The following is a 24642-nucleotide window of genomic DNA, read 5'->3' as shown; positions in this document are numbered from 1 at the left end:
CTCTCGCTAAGAGAAAAAAATAGAAAGAACTGCAAATGAGAGAGACATGAAAGCCATCCCCAGTTCCAGCTTCTCTCTAATCCTCTGCACTTTACATTCTGTTCACTTTTAAAACACCCTATTACATCACTTTTTTTCTGCTAACTACCGTGAGGACATATGGGAAGGTGTAGCATCAGTTCCATGTAATCTCATTTACAACCATTGAGATTCACCGAAATGTGCATTAGATCTGAAAAGCACATGAGAAGGATTTGGTCCCTTGAGAGGCACTAACAGAGCTTGTGGGTTGTGTTCAAAATAGTACTACGCTTCTTGTATAGCACGTACTTTGTAGTCAGCGTTGGGTAAATTACTCTGAAAAAGTAATTAATTTCTAGTTACTAATTACACATTCGATAATGTAATTAGATTACTGTACAAGTTACTCTCTTCAAAAAGTATTTAATTACTTATTACTAATTACTTTCTATATCCTACATCAACCTTGATGAGTTAAGTGATTCAAGGATAGACATGAAACGGCTCTTTTAATTCATTCAAATAAATCATATAAAACTACATAAAGTATTATTATTAATTACAAATGTGAGAATTATACATTAAAGCACGGATTTTAAAGTTAGACTTCGAATTTTGATGTAAATTCCTCTTCTGCACACACACATATTACACAAAGTATTTAGATTAATTACATCAAAAGTAACTGTAATTAAATTACAGAAAATAAGAGTAATCCCTTACTTTACTTTTTTAAGGGGAAAGTAATTAAATTACAGTAACTAATTACTTAGTAACTAGTTACACCCAACACTGTTTGTAGTATATACTGTACTGTGCATGGTGTGCTCGTTTTTGTATGCATTGGAGCGCTGGATACTGTAGAATACTGTATATCAGAATGCAATGCGCTCAACTGCCCGTTTTTTGGATTCTGTTTGAAATGAAATGGTTACACAATGCACTTTTTTCAACAGTACATCGATTGTTTACATATCAAGTCTCCTTTTTTATTTGAGTTCTGCATGCGTGCACTGAAGTAACAAACAACCTATACTATACAGACGGGTTTATAAGAGCAGGACCAGAAGTCATCTCCAGCCCCTCAGGAGCACAGTTTTATAACCCTGAAGAATATCTCAAGTGGTTGCTATAGTAATTGCGTAGTTGTTAGAGCAATGCTAAAACAACATTACTACAGCAATAACATACTGTATAGTACGACGTGAAAGCTGTCTTCTGCTATAGTCGCTGTCGGTGTGGAAAAAAGAAAGAATTCACCGTCAACGTGAGAAACAAAAGGAGTTCATACAATGAAGAAAACACATAAGAATGTGGTTTGAAGGAAGTTTGTTAAATCGGCGTCATGTTTAGACGTGGGGGGTCTTGAAAACCTGGAGAGAACTTTTCATTTGCAACCCCAGAAATCTGCTTGCTGCCAACAAGATACTGAATTCTGAAGCCATTAAAAAAGCCTGTTTGTTTCCAGAATGAAGTAGTTGCATCTAGCAGCGGGAGATAACGGCATGCAAACCCACCAAACCCTGACCCCTTGATCGAATCACTCACAGCTTCTTCAGTCATTACAAAGTTAGTCTACAAGTTGTAAAAACATTGTTCTGCTATGTTGTTATCTTTTTTGAATATACAGTAATAGGAACACATTTACTTACAACGGCAACATGTTGTGTTGATTGCAAAGGAAGTTGCTTGGGATGACAACATTTTCTAAATGTACTGTAAATAAAAAATCAGAGCAAGCCCACCGGGGATGCTGAAAGAAATGAAGTTTGGCAGCTGCTTATAATCGCTTTGAAAAACCTCCTGAACCTGCATTAAAAACGTATTTTAGATTTCTTGAGGCCAGCTGTCAGCCGAAACACAACTACATCACATGAGGAACGAAGATAAACAGCTCTGTGTGGCCTACAGTGAAATCATAATGAGAATGTACACGTGTCTCCTTTCACGCTGTGGATGTGTCCAAAGAATATGTTGGACATCATTAGAGATGTTTTTCTCTCTATCAGTTTATTGAAATGATCACCTCAAATGATCACCTCGTGGTCATAGTTAAAAGACTTCACATATTTAGATTGTCTTGTGGTTTTGAATGTGTCACATTGCATGCACATGGCGCCCAGTTCGTTAGAAAAAATTGAACAGTGCACATACATGTGACGTGTTCACAAATTGCTTGGTTGTCTCCCAGCAATGGCAACCAACTGTTGGATTACAACTGTCCATAAATTAGTCAACCAGCGGTTAAAAACAACCCAGCATTTTTCTAAGGACTCGTTTTATGTCAGAATACCAGATCTACATGTTCTCCTAATATTAGTGGGATATGCCTGTAAATTGGAGGATACGGTATTATAAGCAGTGTGCGTGAACATCAGAAGCAGCAAGAGATGGACTTTAATGCCATCTAGTGAACAACATTGATTCATGACTGTGTCTGAAGCCCAGCATTTCAACCATCCGTTCAAGTAGCATTACTTTTTACCAACGTGTCATCCAATATCTACACTTAAAAGCCCCAGAATATGAAGAATAAAGATGATGTATGGGAAAACTCTAGAGCAGCGCTGAAGCTTCACACTTCAGTCTGCAGACAGTGTGAGAAAACTTCACGCACTTCCTGAACACAGGTTGCAAGGCCGTGCAGTTGTCGTGTTTTTATGAAATACAGCGCACATTTCTGAGTTGCTTGCAGCATGTCTTGATATCTATCAGCTCTTTGTTGTGGCTTGTGCACGGCAGCAGCGGAAACCATGTGAAGTAAGGACATGTGCAGCACCGTTGCATGTCAGCAGCATGTCGCTCTGACGTCTCCTGTCCAAAGTGTGTGGTTTTGTACTACATGAAAATATTCGACACACAGCTCGTGCCAGTCAAGTTTGTCTAAGAACTACAAAGACAAACAAAGTCAATGTGAAAATTTATTCAGCATCATTTTAAATAATTCCACGGTTAGTTCATTCATACAATATCTTTTGGTTATAAAAAGGCAATTTTGATCAAATCAAGTTCCCAGTGTATAAATGTAGTACCACATACCACAGGCACACAGACAGTATGCAGCGTGACGCTGAAGTTACATTGCAAGGATGAAACAGAAACCAACTCACAACCAGCAAACAGTCACGATCACTCGTGCATTCACACCTTACCATGACTAATTTCTTTGTAGCAACACAGAATTCATGCTTGCTGAACTCTAAACAAGGAATGGTTAGTTGAGACGCTCTCCTGGTTTCACACAGTTTGGTATCAGTTTAACATACACAAGTCCAGTTATCCCACAATACATCTTTGTATCCGAAGGCACTTTCAGGCCATATTTGGCAGAAAAACGAACAAAAAAAGCTTAAACGTCAAAAGGTAAAGCACTTTAAAAGTGTGCCTGTATCAGTTTTACTAAAACATCAGCTGCATGAATGCTTTTGGCATCGATGTCAGTTCAGCAAAATGTTTAACCACAACTTCATGAAATGATTACAGTGAATCTCCCATCAGCACGTACGAGGGCTTTGTTCAGACGAGTAAAACATTTCACAAACTGCCTGTCATTTCAGGTTGAGATGAGCGAAACCTTGTGACGATAATACTGGAAAACCGTCTCGCATCTTGATGCCACTGGAGAATATTACAAATGACAGACAGAATTTGGCCTCCTATTTTAGACACAAAACAAATCCTTTTCCAATCATAAGAATAAAAGGCCTCAAATCCCAACAAACACCTTTGAGTTAAGCATTGCATGTATATGTTGACTGCAGCATCACCATCTCTCGAGTGCTTCTTTGTGAAGGACGGGAGGATATAATGGATGCCGTAGAGTCAGCCTTTGGTCTTTGAAAAAAAAACAATGCGCTGGTTTTGCACCACACAATGCAGTGCGAGTGCAGCATCCGCTTGGCCTATGAAATGAGACGTAGATGGAGCGTATATAGTGGAAGATAAGGCAAGGCCTGCTGGTGAACGTCAGAAAGGCATGCTGGGTAACCTGACTGACAAACTCATGTAAAGACAAGGAAAAATGTGCTGCTGCCCAAATCTGATCTCTTGAGAACAGAACATCATATGATACTTGTTTAGCGTGGCATCGGGAGGCATCCCTCTGTTAAGGCACTTTTCTCAGGATCCAGCACTGACATCACACGACGCAGGAATGTCCCAGAATGTAAGTTACAGGGACGTGATACAAGAAATAATATTTTGCAAGAGGAATACTATTTCTGGACCAATAAGACATTTAACGCAGCAAAATCTCATTCTCATTATGACGATGTCAAAAAAACACGGTATTTGTACATCTATTTACAGGATCCCAGACGGAATCATTGTTGTAACAATATTACAGAAATGAGAACGCAAACCATCTTATTGGTCCATAAAAAATATTTTCTCCATGCAAAATAAACAGATATTTTCATTTTGGAGTGAAAAACAACCCTTGCATGTTATATGTACCCTTACGTCAGTGCAACCCAAACAGTCTCTTATTTCACGACCCATCCAAATATTGCTTTGGAACAAACTAAATAGATTTAGATAAAACACAATGTGAACATTTAAAAATTCATTTCGAAGGCACGTCAAAATTTTGGCTGGGGAATATCCCACGATGGGACTTTAAACTGAAGTCTGACGTGTGGCCCTTAATCGAGGGCTAAAGACAAACAGGTTGCATAAGTGAGCCACGCCAGTCTTCATTATATTGCACATCTGAATTGGAATGCACAGGACGTCAGGTCAACAGAGGCATCACGCCGCTCCTGACGAAGAACCGTTCGCGTCGACTGGTGCTGGTTATACGTTGTTATAAATCATCATAAAAACAGTGGCAAAAATGAAGATCGATTTAAAAATAACTTGAAGAAACGAGGCCGCGTCAAGTCAGCGAATTCTGCAGGAGCGAAGAAAAAAGCATCAATGAGAAGAGATGGATACAAACACCATGATGAAACCACGTGCACGGCTCGTTTTTGACTGCGGTCAAGTTCATATCCATATGCCCGATGCACAGGCGACTAGAGGAGCACACACTTCTTGGCATTCTTTTTGGTGGCGGGGTAGAGAACCGCACGCACAGCCTCTACGAACACCTCCCGAACGCCCTCTTGGAGGAGCGCAGAGCACTCCATGTACTTGACTGCACCAATCTGCTTGGCCAACGCGCCGCCCTGCTGCTGAGTGGTGGGCGCCAGGCCTTGCTCCTTCAGCTTCTTCACCGTTTCCGTGTCTGAGCGTAGATCCCTCTTGGTGCCCACCAGGAGGATGGGCACGCTGGGGCAGTGGTGAGACACCTCCGGGTGCCACTTGTGACGGACGTTGGCGAACGAGGACGGGCTTCCGATGGAGAAGCAAATGATGAAGATGTTCGTTTGCGGGTAGGAGAGCGTGCGCAGGCGGTCGTACTCCTCTTGCCCCGCCGTGTCCCACAGGTTGAGGCTGACTGTGCGCCCGTCGACGCTCATCTGAGCGCTATAGTTGTCGAACACGGTGGGGATGTACTCCTCGGGAAAGGCATTCGTGGTGTAGGAAATGAGGAGACATGTCTTGCCTACCGCCCCGTCGCCCACCACTACGCACTTTATCGTCTGCATTCTTCGTCCACACGGCCAGCGGCACCTGCAATCGAGTCAAGCACGCCGATTTAAGACAGATAAACTTGTTGCTCGTAAGTAAAAAGAAAACGTGTCGGAAACAATAACCATTTATGTGGTTAAAAAAACACGGTTAAACTATGGTTACTGTTTACAATGGTTGGTTTGTGGTTACCATGGTTTAACTACAGTAACCCTGTTATAAAAATGGTAATCAATACAAAAAAAACATGATTTCTAACTTTCTGCACTTTTATTAAAAGTATCTTAAGTATTAAAAGATAACACATTAAGAAATGCAAAATGACATGAAAAAAACGATTGTCATGCCTAGAGGAGTTCAACTCCGTCCATCATAACTGGAAACCAACGCTAAAGAATCCTAATAATAAAAGTCTTTAAAATACTGCTTTGATAAAGTAAAGAAAAAGTTACATGAAAAGTCCATAATTCGGCTGTCACAGTTTAGCAGGGGCTTTTGGACAACAAAAAGGCTTGTGAATGACAGGATTGGAAGTGAATGTATTAATCGGAACCGATCGACTCTTTTAAAACGGTAACGTTAACTAAACTTCACTTGACAGAGACACTGTTATTGCGGAAGCTGCTAATGTTAGCCGCCAGGTAAAGCTAACAAACTTCACAAGGTTCTTAAACATATAACAGTTATTCGAGCTTTACTGACTTCAGTTGAAATAATAAATTGACACATCGGCATATTGTCGTGGATCTGTTACAGACTTTAATGCCTTAATATTCTGGTTATCACATCTGAAAACAGCTTAATACAGCCGGTGACATTGATTTGCTCCTGTAAGCAGTAACGTTAAGTGACTCAGTCGGGCGTCAACAGGACGCTTTGCCAGACAGTAGAAGGCGCGGGGCTATGACTATACAACAAATAATTGTTTATGTTAATATCTTATTTATATATTTTTTTCTATTTATTCTAGTAACTAATTGTTTTTATTTTTATCACACAACTTAAGAAACGAGGGTATCGGGAAGGGAGGGTTTGGACGCGTCGCGTTCAATGTAAACGCATGTATGGTGCGATCAGATTTGACAAGAAGTTCCTGCGCGCGCCCAATGACAACAACGAGTAGTTCCTATTAAGTTTGACCAATACATCAAGCGTTTTACACAGGAACTACATAGCATGACAAACACAGTTCTCTGTCTGAGCCCATTAATGACAATAACGTGTTTAAAAACAGTTTTTAAAAAAAACTCTCACCGCCTCTGAATCCTCGCGAGCCTCTCCGACCAGCGCTCGTGTGAAAACAGACCCTGTGATAACGCAGCAATGCCATTTCAAAATAAGAGCTCAAAACACAGCGACATATTTACTTGAATTTAAACTACTATTACGTGGATTTTATTTAGGCAATAAGTTACTTTGATTGATATGTGTTTATCATTATTTAGGAATATATTTACAAGAGTTGTTTGGTAATTTATGATGTCTACGGAGTTTTATAAGCTTTAACTTGAAATAATATTAAATAGTTTCCCCGCTTTATCTGTTATAATCGTGATGTTGGGCGGGGTAAATGTTTACTAATTAACACAAATATTTTCAAAGGTATTTGCATTTAAGAGGAAAAAAACGCTTAATTCTTTTTACGAATTTTGTTCCATTATGAAGTTCATAAAGCATTGTAATAGCAGGGTAAATACATGCTTAAGACTTCTGTAACTTACTGCATTGAACACTCTGTGTATTACACCTAAATAATGCCACTTCAGATGCAGCCCCTAAAAGCCGTACGTGATATAGGCTTATGTTCAAATATTAATCAAAATGTTATGGCCACAATGTAACCTAAAGTTTATGTTGACTCAAGTAAAATATATGTTTTGTAAAGTAACTTTTTCCTAATGTCTATTCAATGCCTTTGCCATCTAAAATGATAATGACTTCAAACTACAGTTTTGTTCATCAATCAGCACAGCTTGTAAATTACTGATAGCCCCAATTTCATTAACTTCATGTAATTTTTATTAAACAGAAAAAGGTATTGCGGAGTTCTATGGTTAAAGAACCTGCTTTCATAAGGCAAGAGAAATAAGTGCTAGAACCAGTAAAAGGGCTGCACATTGAATCTAATGTACAGTATCTCAGTACAGGATAGTTATTCTCTTGTTCTCTAAAATAGGGATATTCACAGGGCTGAATAAGCAAGTCTCTTCAAGAGAGATAATGACGCATGATACAGTTCTGTTGAACAATAGCTCATCAAATATACACATCACAGGTCTCACAATAAACCATATGGGACGTCGAAGCCACGGGACACCAAAAGTCCATATTCACATACGTCAGTAATACACAATACACCAGTGTGTGTTGACTTAAAGTTTTTATTATAAAAGACTGCATATTACTTCTAACAAGTAGTCATTGAAATCCATACTCGACATTTAACATTTTCAACAGACGTCAGCTTTTGTACAGAGCTACTGTAGGTTAATTTTTCTCCATGTACAGTCATGTGCAGATAAGGTGGGGTGGTACATTTCTGCTGTTGTGCCCCATAGTCAATCATCTTTAATATAACAGCAACACCTAACCAAAAGAAGCCCAGCTTGAAGCGTGTACCTGTCAAAATGCACACAAAGATGTCTATTCCCCCTCCCGTATGTTTGTAGAGCATCTTTTCCATAATTACACCAAAAACTTCAGGCCTCAACACAGATGGAAACATAAGCCATATCAGCATTTTGCAAAGAAGTCAATGGCTCCAAGATCAATAAACATTCCTGTTGTACAACGATGGTTATGAGTAACAAGTGCCAAATGTAAAACTAGGAAATCTTTCTTTTTATCATAAATAGTTTTATACTCTTAACTCAAAAGGGAATCGGCTCAGACATGTACACATACTAATATGTACAACAGATGAAAAGTTTTCCAAGCATGAAGGCAGAACAGATATAGTTTCGTTTAAAAATCAAACAATGGTGAATTGAGCTCATTTTCTGTTTGAGCCCTGATGTGACGCTCATTGTAGACGCCCTAAAGCCATTTAGCCATACATCCAGCCCTATTCACACCGAACATCAACATCTTGATGCTTTCAAATAAAACAATTTCAAGTAGTACCCTACCGTCAGCAAAACACTGAACAAAAGTTTGGAATGCACGTCTAAATGGCTAAAGGCTCATTTTGTCAACGATAAATCGCACAAACGCCGACCTTTAAACCCAGAACAGGAAAATCTAACACTTCATTGCACATTTTGTTTCTTCAGGACTGAAAATTTCTATCAGACAGTAAATGAATTTCTCGACATGTGAGGTGGAAGAGACTTGATGTACAGATAGTACACGTGCGAATGACGTATACGCTGCTCAGAGGAACATGTTTCTGCTCTCAAGCCATTCAGTCCCACACCAAACTCCAGGTGATGAAAACGTTTACTGCTGTCCCTCCTTCTTCTCTCCCGTTTCTCCTCCTGAGCTCGAGCCACCGCTGCCATCTCTCTCTGATGCCATCTGTCCAACACAAACACCACGACATGACGCCGGTGAGCCGCCACTTCAGCAGTTCTTCATCAGTGAAGACATTATAATGTGTATATATATCATATACAAGAATATACCTTCTTATATGCCATCTCAAAGAGTTTGAGCGATGCCTGCTGCAGGTTTGTCGCTGCTTGTTTGATGTTCTCTCCAGTTTCTGTGTCTTTTCGCGAGAGCAGGTCTCGTACTTTAGCGATCTCCTCCTTCAGCTTGTTACACTACAGGAATCCAACACAAACCGTGACCCAACACACAGCAGCGAATGGGCATTTTATCATGTAGATGTCACAGAAAGCATCTCACCTCATCGGCTGGCACCTGGTCTTTAAACTCCTCCATCTTAGACTCGGTGTCGTGCACAATACCTTCCGCCATGTTGACGGCTTCCACACGGTCCTACAAAATAAAATAAAGGTTCAGCTGGGGCTTAGTTTCAGTGTCACATCTTTAGGAAAAAATGAATCAGCAATTTGTAATAATATGTCAAATGATGATACGCAACCTTCCGCCTCCTGTCCTCCTCTGCGTACTTCTCAGCATTCTTGATCATGTTCTCAATGTCGTCCTTGCTAAGGCCGCCAGATGACTGGATGACAACTGGACAAGAAAGTGATGTTTGGGGACAGCATCACACATCCATCCAACGGTCCAGCGGGTTATTATGACCAGTTGCACTAGCTCACGTGTAAAGCTTGTTAGTTAATAAGTTATAACCAAGTATTAACCCATCAGGTGATCAAAATTCACATCTGGTTAGGACACGGTCAGATACGATATTGTGTTTAATAAATTGCACTAATTTACAATCAAGGTTTTGGAAATAATTATATGAATTTTAGTTTTTTCATAAGTGATACTATCATATTGTGAACTCAGTATTTCTAATGTCTCATATCTCGACATCACTTCAGGCAGACACATGGACTCACTCTGCTGTTCACGGCCGGTGCCCTTGTCTTTAGCCGAGACGTGCACGATTCCATTAGCATCAATGTCAAAGGTGACTTCGATCTGAGGAACTCCTCGAGGAGCCGGAGGAAGCCCCACCTGATATTACACACAGCACATCACATCACATCACATCACATCACATCACGTTACTGCACAGAAACTCGATTAATTATACATTATTGAAAAGAAAGAAAAAGCTGTAAATGTTCATGTAAAACATGAAGACATACCAAGGTGAACTGTCCGAGAACCTTGTTGTCAGCAGCCATCTCTCTCTCGCCCTGACAAACCTTGATCTCTACTTGAGTTTGTCCATCAGCAGCGGTGGAGAAGACCTGAGGCGCACAAGACAAACACTAATCCATTCCGTGCACACATTTGTCCGCTTCAAATAAACACAAGAAAGCGAAAAAAGAAACGAGAAACCGAGTGAAGATAAAGCACCACGTGCACACTTACAAATACATTTACAAAATGAACTGCCGTTGCAGAGACCGAGTGATGCATGTCAAATGACGCATAAAATTGCTGCTGCTAATTCCCAACTGTTAAAAACAAACAATTAAGACACACTTGTTTTTTCCATGCTGTCTTATAAACACACCTGGCCTTTCTTGGTAGGAATGGTTGTGTTTCTGTTGATGAGTTTAGTGAAGACTCCTCCCAGAGTCTCAATGCCCAGAGAGAGAGGAGTCACATCCAGCAGGAGCACGTCTGTCACGTCCCCGGCGAGAACTCCACCCTGGATAGCCGCTCCGATCGCCACCGCCTCATCTGGGTTTACAGACTTACTGGGGGCACGGCCGAACAGATCCTGCACCGTTTGCTGCACCTGCAAATGGAGTGTGAGAATAAATATGAAGTCGTTTTCCTCGGACAGGGTATGTCAGTTCTGGGTGTCCGTGACGTACCTTAGGCATCCGGGTCATTCCGCCAACCAGCAGCACTTCGCCGATGTCGCTCTTGGAGACTTCGGCGTCTTGCATGGCCTTCTGACAGGGAGCCACAGTCCTGCGGATGAGATCGGCCACGATCCCCTCGCACTGAGCGCGGGTCAGCTTCATGTTCAAGTGTTTAGGACCAGAGGCGTCCATCGTCAGATAGGGCAGATTGATGTCCGTCTGTGGGCAAAATAAAACAGACGGTTACTTCTAGGGGTGTAACGATACACTCCGCTCACGATTCGGTACATATCTCGAAGCTGGGTTCACGATACGACACACATCTCGATATTTTGAACAAAATTAAAAATGAAACTGAAATTCAAATAACATTTATTATTATTTTGCCTAAAATGCAATTAAGTTTTAGTCATATTTTAGTCATCCCCATCATTTTAGTTTTAGTCAACAAAATCTACATTATATTTAGTCTACTAAAATGTATCTGGTTTAACGAATTGAAATGGTGTAAATTAAATGTTCCATACAAAGATTTAACTGTTTTGACTTAATTTACTTTACCTTGGAATTAAATTAAACCAGGTCATTACCTTTATTTTTCAGAAAAGTTCAGTAACTACTGGATATGCATTGTTGTAACACAGAGAATATTAGACCATGAACAACATGTACCAGTTCATTCAGTCTCATTTTGACTCAATTGACTCGTTCGTTCAGTGAAGGGCGTGTTCATTCAATACATTCAAGAGCTCATGCTCAAGCGCTATTGGCTCGTGTCTCTCTGCGCTGTCTTTGCTTGAGACAGTAATGAATGAGAAAAATCTTTCAAAAAGACATATCACATAAACTGTATTACATTTCTTCAATCATGCAGATCACATACTTGTTTTTTATCATGTCATTGGATCTTTTAATCTACAGTACGACTCACTTCATCGCTTCTCTGATCAGAACAGCGCTGCTTTCTTTTGGCTTAATGTTGCATATCATGTTATGCAGCAGCTCACATTAGCGGGAACATTGAACATTAGCATTTAAAAACATTTGTGCTGCCTTTGTAATGAGTTTACATGTCTATGTCCAAGAATAATCTGATATTTGGTCATTAGCCGGGTTTCCATCACCCTGGTTTTATGTGCATTTTGAAGTTTCGCATCAGAAACGAGTGATGGAAAAGCCCAAGTTCGAAATAAAAACGGTTGTATGCTCACTTGAGGTGGTTATTATATCAAGTGACTTTTCTTACTTTACTCTCTTACTGATATTTAGTGGCAGTTTATTAGGAAGTGACGGTTGACTAGTTGGATGCTTATTCGCAAATAATTTGTTTTATGCGATATTGCAACTTTCACAGCTTCGGATGGAAACCTAGCTACTGTTTTCTGCCGAAGCTCTTAATTCAAATACAAGTTTCATCACTAGTGAACTATAAAACCAACGAAATTCAATATGACTTTCAAACTGACGTGACACAACCACAACAGGATTTGAAAGGACTTGAACTTCCACCACCACACGGCTCCACCAGTTTTCATTTGTGAGTGAAGTATTTCTTTAAAAAATGTATTCATGCTGTTTTGGTGATATTTGGAGGATGGATTAAGACTCACCTGCAGAGATGAGGACAGCTCACATTTGGCTTTCTCTGCAGCCTCTCTCACCCGCTGTAGTGCCATGTTATCTTTGGTCAAATCCACTCCAGACTGCAATGACATCAGACATATCCATTATGACCACATGAGACCAGATCAGACCGCCTTATTCAGAACAGCAGAACAGCAACTCTTACACAACCAATGAAACTGTTGAGCTTGACAGCAGCTTCAACACCTCAACTCCATTTTACTGAAGTAAACAATTCTGATATTGATGTTCACAAACAAAGAGACTTTAAAGAAAAACCCAGAACAAAACAAAACAACTCACAAATCATTAATGAAGAACAGACCTTGCTGCCAAAAACGGAACTTTATAAAAGCCTACAAATATGAAAGGCCGATACGAAACGATCACAGGCGGATGATCAATAGTTTTCTTGCACGGCACACTGTTTACATGCCAGGTGAAAGAGACAAACCTCTCTTTTAAACTCCTTCACTATATGTCTGAGCAGATGCTGATCAAAATCTTCTCCACCCAGGAACGTGTCTCCATTGGTGGACTTCACCTCAAACACGCCCTTCTGAATCTCCAGAACAGAGATGTCAAACGTCCCGCCGCCAAGATCATAGACTGCAATTCTGTCGAAGAATGAAAGCAGCAATGTTGTTTCTTCTTAATTAAATCAAAATAAAAAAAACTAATATTTAAAGGGTTAGTTCAAACCCAGACATGAAATTTCTATCATCATTTGCTCACACTCAGGTTGTTCCCACACATGAAGATATTTGGAAGAATGAACAGATCTCATCCCCCTTTGACTCCCATAGTATCTATTTTCCCTACTATGGCAGTAAATGGGTGGTGAGATCTGTTTGCTTACTGACATACTTACAAATATCTTCCTCTGTGTTTAGCAGAACAAAGAAACTTATACAGGTTTGGAACAACCGGAGGGCGAGTAAATGATGACAGAATTTTCATTTTTAGGTGAACTATCCCTTTAAAAATGTATGTGTAAAATTTGCAAAAAGACTTTGACTGACAGAAGGTAAGTATTTACGAGTATGTAATGTTTACATTTTGTCCTGAGTCTTATCCAGTCCATAGGCTAAAGCAGCGGCAGTGGGCTCATTGATGACTCGCAGCACATTCAGACCTGCGATCTGTCCTGCATCTTTCGTCGCCTGGAGAAAAGACAACACGTTACAAATCACTCATATCACCAGTGTTACACACATAAATACTGCAGGGGTTGCTTCAGATCCTGTATATCAGCATTACAGTGATGAATTTATGAACTACTTCACAAATAAAATCCAAGATATTAGAGAAAAAATTATAACAATGCAACCAGACGTGAAACCCGCTGAACAAACTAACTACAGCGCCCTTAAGGAGAAATTGCAATTTTTTTCTACCGTAGATCACGATGAACTGTCTAAAATCATTAGATCATCTAAATCAACAACATGCATGCTAGACCCTATACCTACAAATCTACTCAAAGAGATGCTCCCAGAAATTATAGTGTGACGAGGGAGGCATGACAAGAGCCGTGGTGGAGCAAGCGAGGCCTATGATGCGATTGATAATGAGCGTCAGCTGGGCGCCACCGGCCTCGTATCTCCCACGGAGGAGATCGGAAGCATAAAAGGCAGAGCAGCAGGTGCATACGGCGAGAGAGGACCGGGCCCGGACATAGTTAAGTTTTGTTTATGTTCGTGTGGCCGGCAGTTGTTCGTGAGGGGCTGCCAGCCTGTTTTGCTGCTGTTTATTGTTTATTTATTTTTGATTAAAATGTTTGAATGTTCGCCAGTTCCCGCCTCGCTTGCTCCTCCCACGGCTCTCGTCACGCCTCCCTCATCACATATAGATCCTCTTCTTAGTATTATTAACTCATCTCTGACATTAGGACATGTGCCTAAAGCATATAAGGTGGCTGTTATAAGGCCCCTTGTCAAAAAACCCCAACTCGACCCTAGAGAACTAAGGAACTACAGGCCTATATCGAATCTACCTTTCATATCTAAAGTTCTGGAAAAAGTAGTTTCAACTCAATTATGCTCCTTCCTCCAAAGGAATGACATCAATGAAGAATTCCAGTCTGGATTTAGAGCATGTCACAGTACAGAGACTGCTTTGATCAGAGTTACAAATGATCTGCTATTGGCGTCTGACCGAGGTTGTATCTCGTTATTGGTGCTGCTAGACCTTAGTGCTGCATTCGATACCATTGACCACAGCACACTCCTACATAGACTCGAAAATTATGTCGGCATTAAGGGAATAGCTTTGAAATGGTTTAAATCTTATTTATCCGACCGTTTTCAATTTGTAGCAATAAACAATGAGGTGTCACGCAAATCGCAAGTCCAGTACGGTGTACCACAGGGCTCAGTCTTAGGGCCTCTGCTCTTCGCATTATACATGCTACCTCTAGGAGATATAATAAAGCGACACGGAGTTAGCTTTCACTGTTATGCTGATGATACTCAACTTTATATTTCCTCGAAGCCTCATGAAACACAGCAGTTCCATCGAATAATGGAATGCATAGTCGATATAAAAAACTGGATGAGTAACAACTTTTTATTACTGAACTCGGACAAAACGGAAGTGTTACTTATTGGACCGAAAACTGCTATAAGTAACAACCAAGAATACTGTTTAACTATTGACGGATGTTCCATAAAACCCTCGTCGTCAGCAAAGAATCTTGGCGTTCTATTCGATAGTAATCTGTCATTTGAGAGCCACGTCGCCAACACCTGTAAAATTGCGTTTTTCCATTTTAAGAATATATCTAAACTACGTCATATGCTGTCAATCTCAGATGCAGAGAAGTTAATTCATGCATTCATGACATCAAGACTAGATTACTGTAATGCACTGTTAGGTGGTTGCCCTGCAGGCTTATTACAAAAACTCCAATTGGTCCAAAACGCGGCAGCTCGAGTTCTTACACGTACAAAAAAGTATGAACATATTAGCCCGGTTCTGTCAACCTTGCACTGGTTACCTATAAAGCATCGCGTTAACTTTAAAATCTTGCTTATTACCTATAAAGCCTTACATGGTTTAGCTCCTCAGTACTTGAATGAACTCCTTTTGTATTACAGTCCTTCACGTGCATTACGCTCTCAGGCGTCCTGTCAGTTGGTAATACCTAGAATTTCAAAATCAAGTGCAGGTGGTAGATCCTTTTCCTATCTAGCGCCTAAACTTTGGAATAGTCTTCCCTGCACTGTCCGGGAGGCAGACACACTCTGTCAGTTTAAATCTAGACTAAAGACGCATCTTTTTAATCTTGCATACACTACTCTTCCATAATATAAATCTTCAGAGGGTTTAGGCTGCATTAGTTAGATCAACCGGAACCAAAAACACAACTGATGTACTTGTTGCATCAAAGAGTACAGAACAGTACTCTACTCTCAGCCAGTCTTGTCTCATTGTTCCAAGGTTACCACAGCGAGCAGGATGCAGTTCATGGCCTGACCTGATGGTAGAGCGGAAAATGGGAAGCGGCGACCTGACAAGAGCTGAGATGATAGATCTGGATAAAGAAGGACTCGGTTACTTGACATGTCTTCACTACAAAATTTCAAATGCTATTAGATTATTAATGATAATCTTAAATCTATAATTTACCTTATTAGTAAGTTTATTTATTTTTATTTAGCCTTGTTGTGCAAGCACTGTGGTGCTTGTGCAGAGGCAGCAACTTTTGCCAGAGGGGAACTGGAATCCCCTGGTTGGGCCTGGGTTCTCCTGAGGGTTTTTTTCTCGATTAGAGTTTTGGGTTCCTCGCCACCGTTTGCATACTGCTTTGCACTATTTGCCTGGCCGGGGGGGCTGCTTCAGAATTTTAAAGTTTTACTTAATATTGCATATAGGAATTTATACATTATTTATAATGAATTTATACATTTACCTGTGCTTCTCTCTCCTTTATCTTAAATGTGTGCTCTCACTGTGCGTGCATGCGTCTATGTCTATGTGTGTTAGTACGTGTGCATATTGTGTGTGTGGAGTGTTTTGTAAGTGGGTATGTCTGTCTTCTGTGTTTTCACCTTTTTCTTGTTTTTACAGGTATAACTTTAATTGTTTTGCTTATAGTCAATATGTATCATGTACAGCTGCTTTATAACAATGAAAATTGTATAAAGCGCTATATAAATAAAGTCGAGTTGAGTATACTACAGGAATAGTATTTAACAAACTTTGTTAATGTACACTACAATCAAACAGTGAATCAAAAACACTACAAGGAATTTCATCAAGGAACTTTACTAAAGTAAATAAACAACTGTACTACAGTATTTTATGTGGGACAAAAGATTCAAATAAATCAATATACACAAGCACAAGTGAATCAAGCGATACAGAATCAAAGCCGAAATCCTCACGTTTCTAAAAACAGGTAAAGAAGAGAGGAAGTGTTTACCTGTCTCTGAGAGTCATTGAAGTACGCTGGTACGGTGACGACAGCATTCTTCACCGTATGGCCTAAATAACTCTCTGCAAAAGAAACAACGGTGGTTTGATGGAGTTCTTCTATTTTTATCTTCAAACGTTTTGGTTTTCACACTGACGTGAACACAGACTCACCTGCTGTCTCCTTCATTTTCATGAGAATAAAAGCTCCGGCCTGACTGGGCGAGTACAGTTTGCTGTGGGCTTCGAGCCACGCATCTCCATTAGAGGCACGGACGATCTTATACGGCACATTTTTCCTGTCAATTACATTACAGCTTATTTACCTGCTTGAATTACAAATGTAAATGTAAAATGACGTTCACACATATTGGACTTCTAGACAGCATTTTTGGGCATCTTGGACACACTTAAATGTCTTTCATGAATAATTGCAAAGCCATTGTACATTTCCACCCAACAAGGTGCCAGATCCAAAGCAGAGTAACAATTGATTTCATTATCCAAAGAGTCTTTACAAAGCGCTCTGGAATACGTGATTTTGATTGGCCAGTCGCAACATTCCAACATCAGTTTTTCCCAAATAACAACCATCTAAAACTGGCTGATATTAAGACTTATTTAATAACGGAAACTTATTGAAAATAAATTCTCTTACAAATCTTTCTGAACTTCGGTATCATCGTAGCGTCGTCCAATCAGACGTTTGGTAGCGTAGAGGGTGTTGTTCGGGTTGGTGACAGCTTGACGTTTGGCGGGCATTCCCACAAGCCTCTCGCCATCAGATGAGAAAGCCACCACTGAAGGGGTCGTCCTCGCACCCTCAGCATTTTCCAGGACCTGTTACACAATCACATCACACAAAGCCACTTATTACTTTTATTATCAACACCGATATACTGAAAAAAGATCCTTTAAGATTATGGCAGAAAAAAGATACAAAACCCTCTTTAAAGAGCATTAGGTGGAACATTGACTGCTTTTCATAACAGAACACAAGTCAGTCTGGATGTGAGCATTCACAGCGATGAAAACAGTGAATCAAGCATGTTTAGGCTTCGAGTTATTCTTGATCTCTAATATCTAGTAAAATAGTACTCTAATATTTCCTTCTAGCATGAGTTTACATTTTTATTTCTGGGACATTAACCGTGACGCAACAACAAAAAAAAACAATAGAACGCATTACAGCCCATTGTTATTTTAAAGGGATAGTCACCCAAAAATGAAAATTCTGTCATCATTTACTCACCCTCTGTGTAAATTTATTTGTTCTGTTGAACAAAAAGAAAGATATTTGTAAGAATGTTAGCTATTTTTAGTTCTGGGACATCATCCACTATACCATAGTAAAAAAATATTGTCTTTTTTTGTTCGGTTGAACACAAGATGCGATATTTTGAAGAATTTAGTAAATCAAACAGTTCTGGGGCACCTTTGACTCCCATTGAATTTTTCCTACTATGGTAGTCAATCTCTGTGTTCATCAGAAAAAAAGTCATTTATACAGGTGTGAAATTGCATGAGGGTGAGTAAATGATGACTCAAATGTTTTTAGTATCCTTTCAAATTTTGTTCACACTGCACCTGCATGCAGCGCGACGCGACAATGCCATTAAAGTGGAAGTTCACCCAAAAATCAACTTTGTGTGATTTTTTTACTCACTGATGTTAAACGAGAGATTTCCAGGCCTCCTCACAGACATGATGGAGTCAGTTTTTGCCAAGGTCCAGAAAAGTACTAAAGACATGGTTACGAAGAAAAAGTGCTCTCGTGAACGTGCCCCATACACTGACAAGACAACGTAGAATATATCGATTAAGTCGGTATTTTGGATTGTTTTTCGCACATAAAGCATTCTCATCGCTTCAAAAAAATCCAACTGAGCCACTGTGCGCGGATGGACCAATTTAACCATGTCTTTAGTACTTTTCTGGACCTTGGCAAAAACTGACACCATGATGTCTGTGAGGAGGCCTGGAAATCTCTCGGATGTCTCCTAAATATCTTTATTTGTGCTCCGAAGACACCGGAAGTTCTCTAAACATGTTTAACGTCATGTGGGTGAGTAAAAGTTAAAAAAAAATCACACAAAGTTGATTTTTGGATGAACTATCCCTTTAAGAACAAGCCGTTGTCATGTCGCGCCGGTGTAGACACGGTGTAAGGGTGGGCAGTAAGAACAGAAATCTGTTTCATGGTAAGAGTTACTTTCACAATACACATGTGTAGAGTAGACAGACAGCATGGTAGAGTTATATAGTTAAAGTCACACCGTGTGTCCAAAATCGCCTACTTCCATTCTATACAGTAGGTGAAAATGAGTAGTATATCCGAAACCTCAGTATGCACAAAACAGTAGGCGAGAAATACCCAGATGGTCTACTGCTTCCGCCGAGATTTGTGAGTGTGCATTGGATGGACACTTCTCTATCCCATGATGCAACGGGAGCTGAGGAACGGTCAAATTTCAAAATGTAAATCAAATAAAAATAGCAGAAAACTGCAAAGCGGGTGTCCGTTTTTTTTATGCAAGTACAGATGAATTAATTTCTCGTGAAAAATGATGTTTGTTACCAACACCTAGGTACAGGTTGGGGTTAATGCATCATAGGTCAAAGAGCAAACGGGTCACATGACAATAAAACATGGCGGATGCCGTACGTCCGAGATCTGTTCATACTACCCCCACATATACGCATAGAACGTACTGTTTTATGGGTCGATAGGTAGATCATTTATTTAAATCAGTACGTACTGTCATAGTATGCAAAATTCTTATTTTTTGTGGAATATGGACTCTGTGCATAAGCGTAGTGACGAACTTCCGATGTTGTCAGAGGTCCGGCTACGAGTTTCCAGTTTGATTCAGTTTTTAACTCCTTAACATACTAAACAACGACTAGGGAAAACACATTTCTGTCAAAAAAATGTACTTGTAAAAAACACTAGCTTCTGTCAAAAAACAAGGTCTTATTCCACGGATAAAGTGAATAATCTCACGTTAAGCATTTTCTCTCACATGAGTCCATTATAAGGAATAGCTCATGGATTACGTACCTGAACAACGACGGGGGAAAACCATATTATAATTTTTTTATCACCGATATCAAACGTCAGCATGATTTCATAAAAGTCCTTATAATGGACTTCTATGGAGAAGAAAACGCGTAACGGGACTCATCTAATCAGTGGAATAACGGCTCGTTCTTTTGACAACAGCTAGAGTTTATTACCAGTCAAATTTGAGCGTAATGTGGCTTTCCCCAGTCGTTGTTTAAGTATGTTAAGTCGTTTTAAATATTAAACCAGAAACTGACATCCCGACTTCTGACAACACCGGAAGTTCGTCACTCCGCTTGTGCACACGCTTGTCCATTGCAGTGTTTATTATAATCTATCTGTGCGAGTCATTTCTTATTCATGTGCCCTCTTTTATCCAAATCTAAACGGCCTGAGACACTTTCTAATGACCGGCTGCATGGTTAACGCTTATATAGGAAGCTACGGGACAGTTCAGTATCCTCTTGATGGGCATTACAATAGTTCTGCCAAGCAGGAAACCTTACTGTTACCTTCAAATGACAGTTCTCCATCAAGATTACACGAGCATCAATCTTCTACTGCAGGTGGTCATTTACGAAGGATTAAATGACATAACCAATGAAATGAATGGCACGAAAAAGGAATGACATGATTGTCGAAGCCCTAAAACAGGCAATCAATCACCATAATCACAATTATTTCAATGACCACTAATGATCATCTTAACTTTACAATCATGACAGCCCAAGCCCTGATCTTTAACCAGCAGACGGACATTACTCTCAGCTCACCTTTGCTTGTTTGCCCTCCATGACAGCCACACATGAGTTTGTGGTCCCCAGGTCAATACCAATGACAGCTCCTTTGATCGCCTCCGAACTGAAAGCACGTTAGACAACGTCACGTAAAAAATCTTATAAACACAAATCACATTTTTAACAATGCTGTAGAACGCGACTCACGCATAATGACGCCTGGCTGAAGTCTGCAGAGTCTGTTGAGTCAATCCATTCCAACAGGCCTAGAAATAAAGAGAACAGTTATCAGTATTTATGAGTATTTACAGAGAACACTTGTGTTATTATTACTGTGTAATATAAACGTTAACATTCAAAAGAACTTGCAGCAATAAAGCAACAGACAGATAGAGCCTGATGAGAAACTGGTCAAGACAAAGCCGGTCTGACCATGTGGTAACCTCACAATGAACTAAAGGGGAATCACGTGCACTACACCGACTTTCTATTACAGGGACACTGAAATACACTGTGTGCTGCATGTTGTAATAACTTATTAGCAAAAGACACAGATGAAGATACATCTCATCCTAGGATACAGGGGAAGGAGATGTTTCAGGGACACTCCATCAAGGTCATACAATCCCACCGTGTTTGAATTCACAGACCTACCAATGAATGACCTCCACAGCTATGGGCAAATCATAAAAACAGCTTGAACCTCAAGACGAAAATCACCAACGTCTTTAAACGATTTTATGCTCACAACGCTTTCCTAAAAACCAAGCGGGTTTCCACCTGAGCCCCGTCGAAGTGTAAAGGACAGATTTTCAGTTTAATCAGTTTATCTTCCGACTACTCTTAAAACATGTGACGTGCATTCCTCCATATCTATCAATTCATCATAAAACGCTCCAGTCAAACGTCACACATGCCCGTCCGATCTTATTACCAAACCTAGTGCAATGACAGGTAACGTAACGATACACCGTAACATCTAAACTTTACATCACATCACGGGAGTTATAAAACAACACGCATGCTGACACTGGATGAAAAGATCAAGCAGATTTAAAGGTCTCGTATGCAGCAGTACAGTAACACTCACCTTCTTTATAATATGAGACACGCTGCTGGAGCTCTTCTGAGAACACGACGCATGTCTCACTGCTGTTCTCGCTGCTGACAACATATTGCGTGAATTTCAATTCAACCTCAATAAACTTATCGTGACAGATGTTTATAAATCAGTTTAATGTCTGATAACAGATCTGCTGTGCGGTATCCGGAGGCCTCGGAGTGCCTGTAACGCCTGGTGTCTTACTAACACTCTTCTCGAATTATCCAACACCACATGGCCATCGGACGGACCCCGCAGGCGGCCGAAGAGCGCCTGAGCATAATTGTAACTTCAAAAACAATCATATTGGTGCTGGATTTAATCGTTTAATATGGGCTGTGCGCAGTGTTTACGCGAACGTATATGGATTTAAAGCTTACGCAATATTTTAAATACGGCTGTGAAAAAATACACGCGCATGCATGAGGCATGTGCTTGGATGTCAAAGACTGCACTCGTGAAGGTCATAGCAAAACGTTGCGTAGTTATTACATCATACACGCTGCTCCGTCATGGCTGTCCTGCAAACTCAAGCGCGTTCTTCCTCCTATGCTTGTTCTCTATATTGTTAGTTCGAAAGAAAGTAATAATCACCTAAATAGTTTGAAATAAATAACAGTTCATCTTTTCGTTATGACAATGCAATTTCTGAGTTACATTTCAAATAATATGCCAGTTTGAAAATTGTTCATCATGTGATTAATCTTAGCAATATATCACTTGAATAAATAATTTTGGAAACTCTTCAGTTTGTTTAAGGCTGTTTTAAACAACGTTTGTCAGCTAAGCAATCTTCATCAGCTAAAATTACGTACAGAGTCCAAAATATTTTAAATCTACAGTCATAAAGCGGGATTATACCAGTGGATTTTACTTCATTACAACAGTATTTATGCAATTTATATCGTGTGCAACAATGTTAATGCAGTTAAGACTTGGATGACGTATTCACTGACGCAAGGTTGAAGATGATGACATGTAAGGCTGGGGTTTCTCGTCATTCAGTTGCTCATTTATGCATTTTAATAAATGTGTAATCTGTATACTTAAGTGTCAGTGGCCAATACTAAAAGAATAAACTGCAACACGCGTTCAATATTAACAGATTAAAGGGGTAGGGCCTATGTGCCACATGAAACTTAAGTCATCATTTATTTCCCTTCATGTGGTTGAAAACCTGTATGTGACTCTTTCTTCGGTGGAACACAAAAGAAGATATTTTGAGAAATGTCTTGTTTTGAGTACATACAATGGAAGTCAATAGGGTCAGTCTCGTTTGGTTATCAACATTCTTCGAAATATCTTCTTTTGTGTTCTTTAAAAGAAAGAAAGTCATACAAAGATGAGTTAATGATGAAAGAATTGTCATTTTTGGGTTAATTGTCCCTTTAAGAGATCATCAAACACTTTGGTAGCCTGAATGTTAACATTCAAAAGGGTCACTTTAGTGAAATGTTTCTCTTGACTTTACAAACCTTTTGATCTGCTTCAATGTTTGAAATTTGCTTAGTAGACGATATAAATAATGCAATATAAATGATAAGATAATTATATCAATTATAATTACATAATATAAAAAAGAAATGTTGTTAAACTAAAGTATTTTTAAATGAATGACATGGACTCAAAAATGAAGAAAAAGCAGTCAATAAGACTCACTCCAGAATGGATCCTTCAAAAGGCATCTCAGGGTGAGATCTCAAGTAGCTGCTTGATAAAACGACAAAAGAGCATTTCTCCTAATTCTGCTCATTGTGACTACATTGAAGATGATCAATTAGCATTTGGATTTGTTTAGTAACAACATGTTTCCATAGTGTGTTATTCCATAGTTTTAATAGTTTAGTTTTATTATAAAATATTAATAGTGAAGTGACCCTAAACCTTTGACGTAAATAAGGCATCTATCTAAAGACACAAAAATAAATATTTAGTGCAATTATTTATCTCTGGTTATGCTGTAACAACAAAACCCCCTTTAAATGCCTCTCATAAGCACTGGTAAAAGCATTGTGATTAATATTAAAATTAAGCTTCTTTGTGACTTTCTAGGGACAAATGCATCATTAAAAAAGTGTTCTCCCTGAGAGGTGGCAAAAAAGTATAACTTTTGCTGCATGAGCAAAAACACGAAAGTATTTTGTTGTATGGACCGGTTTGGGAAAATGATGGACTCTTCAGCTATAGTTATTTCTCTTCATTCACAGATCAAGTTAATTTTTTAATTCGATATAAGAAGATAAGATTTAATGCGAAATCTGTGTTAACTTAAAGGGAATTTAGTGCTTCTACATTTAATCAGTTACAGAAGTCCGTATAAAATGGTCACCAGGAGGCGCTGTCAGGCCTGTCTTTCTCCTGTGTTTTGAAGTTAACCAATGTGGCATTAGTCTTGTTTCATAATCCCAAATCAATGAAACAACATTCACAAGCAAATTGTTGATTCACAAATACATAGATAAGATTGAGACGTAAAGTACATGTTTTTGTCATAATACATGTATATATGTACAGTATGTATTGCGTTATGGGGATAGAATCGGGTTATGTGGTTTTGACTCTGAAATTCTTGTTGTGTGCAAAAAACAATGTCATACTGTCTATTGCTTAGGGTGATTTTGGAGGTAGTGAGCCACCCATGTGCATCTCCGCGTCTCCATGGCAACCAATGTAAACCATTAATGCCAACACTAGCTAGGGTCAGCT

The 24642-nt window shown here is 39.6% G+C and overlaps 2 protein-coding genes across 2 annotated transcripts; both read right to left on the bottom strand.

The window, feature by feature from the left end:
• Positions 1 to 2912: 2912 nt before the first annotated feature.
• rhogd (ras homolog gene family, member Gd) lies at positions 2913 to 6910 on the bottom strand. The gene is made up of 2 exons (XM_057328786.1): positions 6850 to 6910; positions 2913 to 5637 (listed from the first exon to the last, which is right to left on the bottom strand). The coding sequence occupies exon 2, from the start codon at positions 5610 to 5612 to the stop codon at positions 5037 to 5039; it is 576 nt and encodes a 191-aa protein (XP_057184769.1). The 5' UTR covers positions 5613 to 5637; positions 6850 to 6910; the 3' UTR covers positions 2913 to 5036.
• A 1048-nt stretch (positions 6911 to 7958) lies between these two features.
• On the bottom strand, positions 7959 to 22172 carry hspa9 (heat shock protein 9). The gene is made up of 17 exons (XM_057328771.1): positions 21925 to 22172; positions 21042 to 21100; positions 20871 to 20958; positions 17692 to 17873; positions 17208 to 17332; positions 17044 to 17117; positions 13674 to 13780; positions 13072 to 13234; positions 12605 to 12697; positions 11004 to 11213; positions 10697 to 10924; positions 10323 to 10427; positions 10071 to 10188; positions 9644 to 9738; positions 9445 to 9537; positions 9219 to 9359; positions 7959 to 9111 (listed from the first exon to the last, which is right to left on the bottom strand). Exons 1-17 carry the CDS (start codon positions 22006 to 22008, stop codon positions 9034 to 9036), a joined length of 2043 nt encoding a protein of 680 aa, XP_057184754.1. The 5' UTR covers positions 22009 to 22172; the 3' UTR covers positions 7959 to 9033.
• Positions 22173 to 24642: the final 2470 nt, after the last annotated feature.

The sequence above is a fragment of the Triplophysa rosa genome, unplaced genomic scaffold (genome assembly GCF_024868665.1).
Source record: "Triplophysa rosa unplaced genomic scaffold, Trosa_1v2 scaffold7_ERROPOS2016172, whole genome shotgun sequence".
Taxonomy (NCBI): Eukaryota; Metazoa; Chordata; class Actinopteri; order Cypriniformes; family Nemacheilidae; genus Triplophysa; species Triplophysa rosa.
Note: the sequence above shows the minus strand (reverse complement) of the source record. Positions and strands in the feature narration are given on the sequence as shown.

Excerpts from the sequence above, each read along its gene's own strand:
- hspa9 (XM_057328771.1), bottom strand. The coding sequence starts at position 22,008 with ATGTTGTCAGCAGCGAGAACAGCAGTGAGACATGCGTCGTGTTCTCAG. Across the intron at positions 9,360-9,444 it reads ACCAGGTGCCAGCCGATGAG|TGTAACAAGCTGAAGGAGGA; the intron begins GTGAGATGCTTT and ends GGATTCCTGTAG. Across the intron at positions 9,112-9,218 it reads TTGAGATGGCATATAAGAAG|ATGGCATCAGAGAGAGATGG; the intron begins GTATATTCTTGT and ends TGTGTTGGACAG.
- rhogd (XM_057328786.1), bottom strand. The coding sequence starts at position 5,612 with ATGCAGACGATAAAGTGCGTAGTGGTGGGCGACGGGGCGGTAGGCAAG.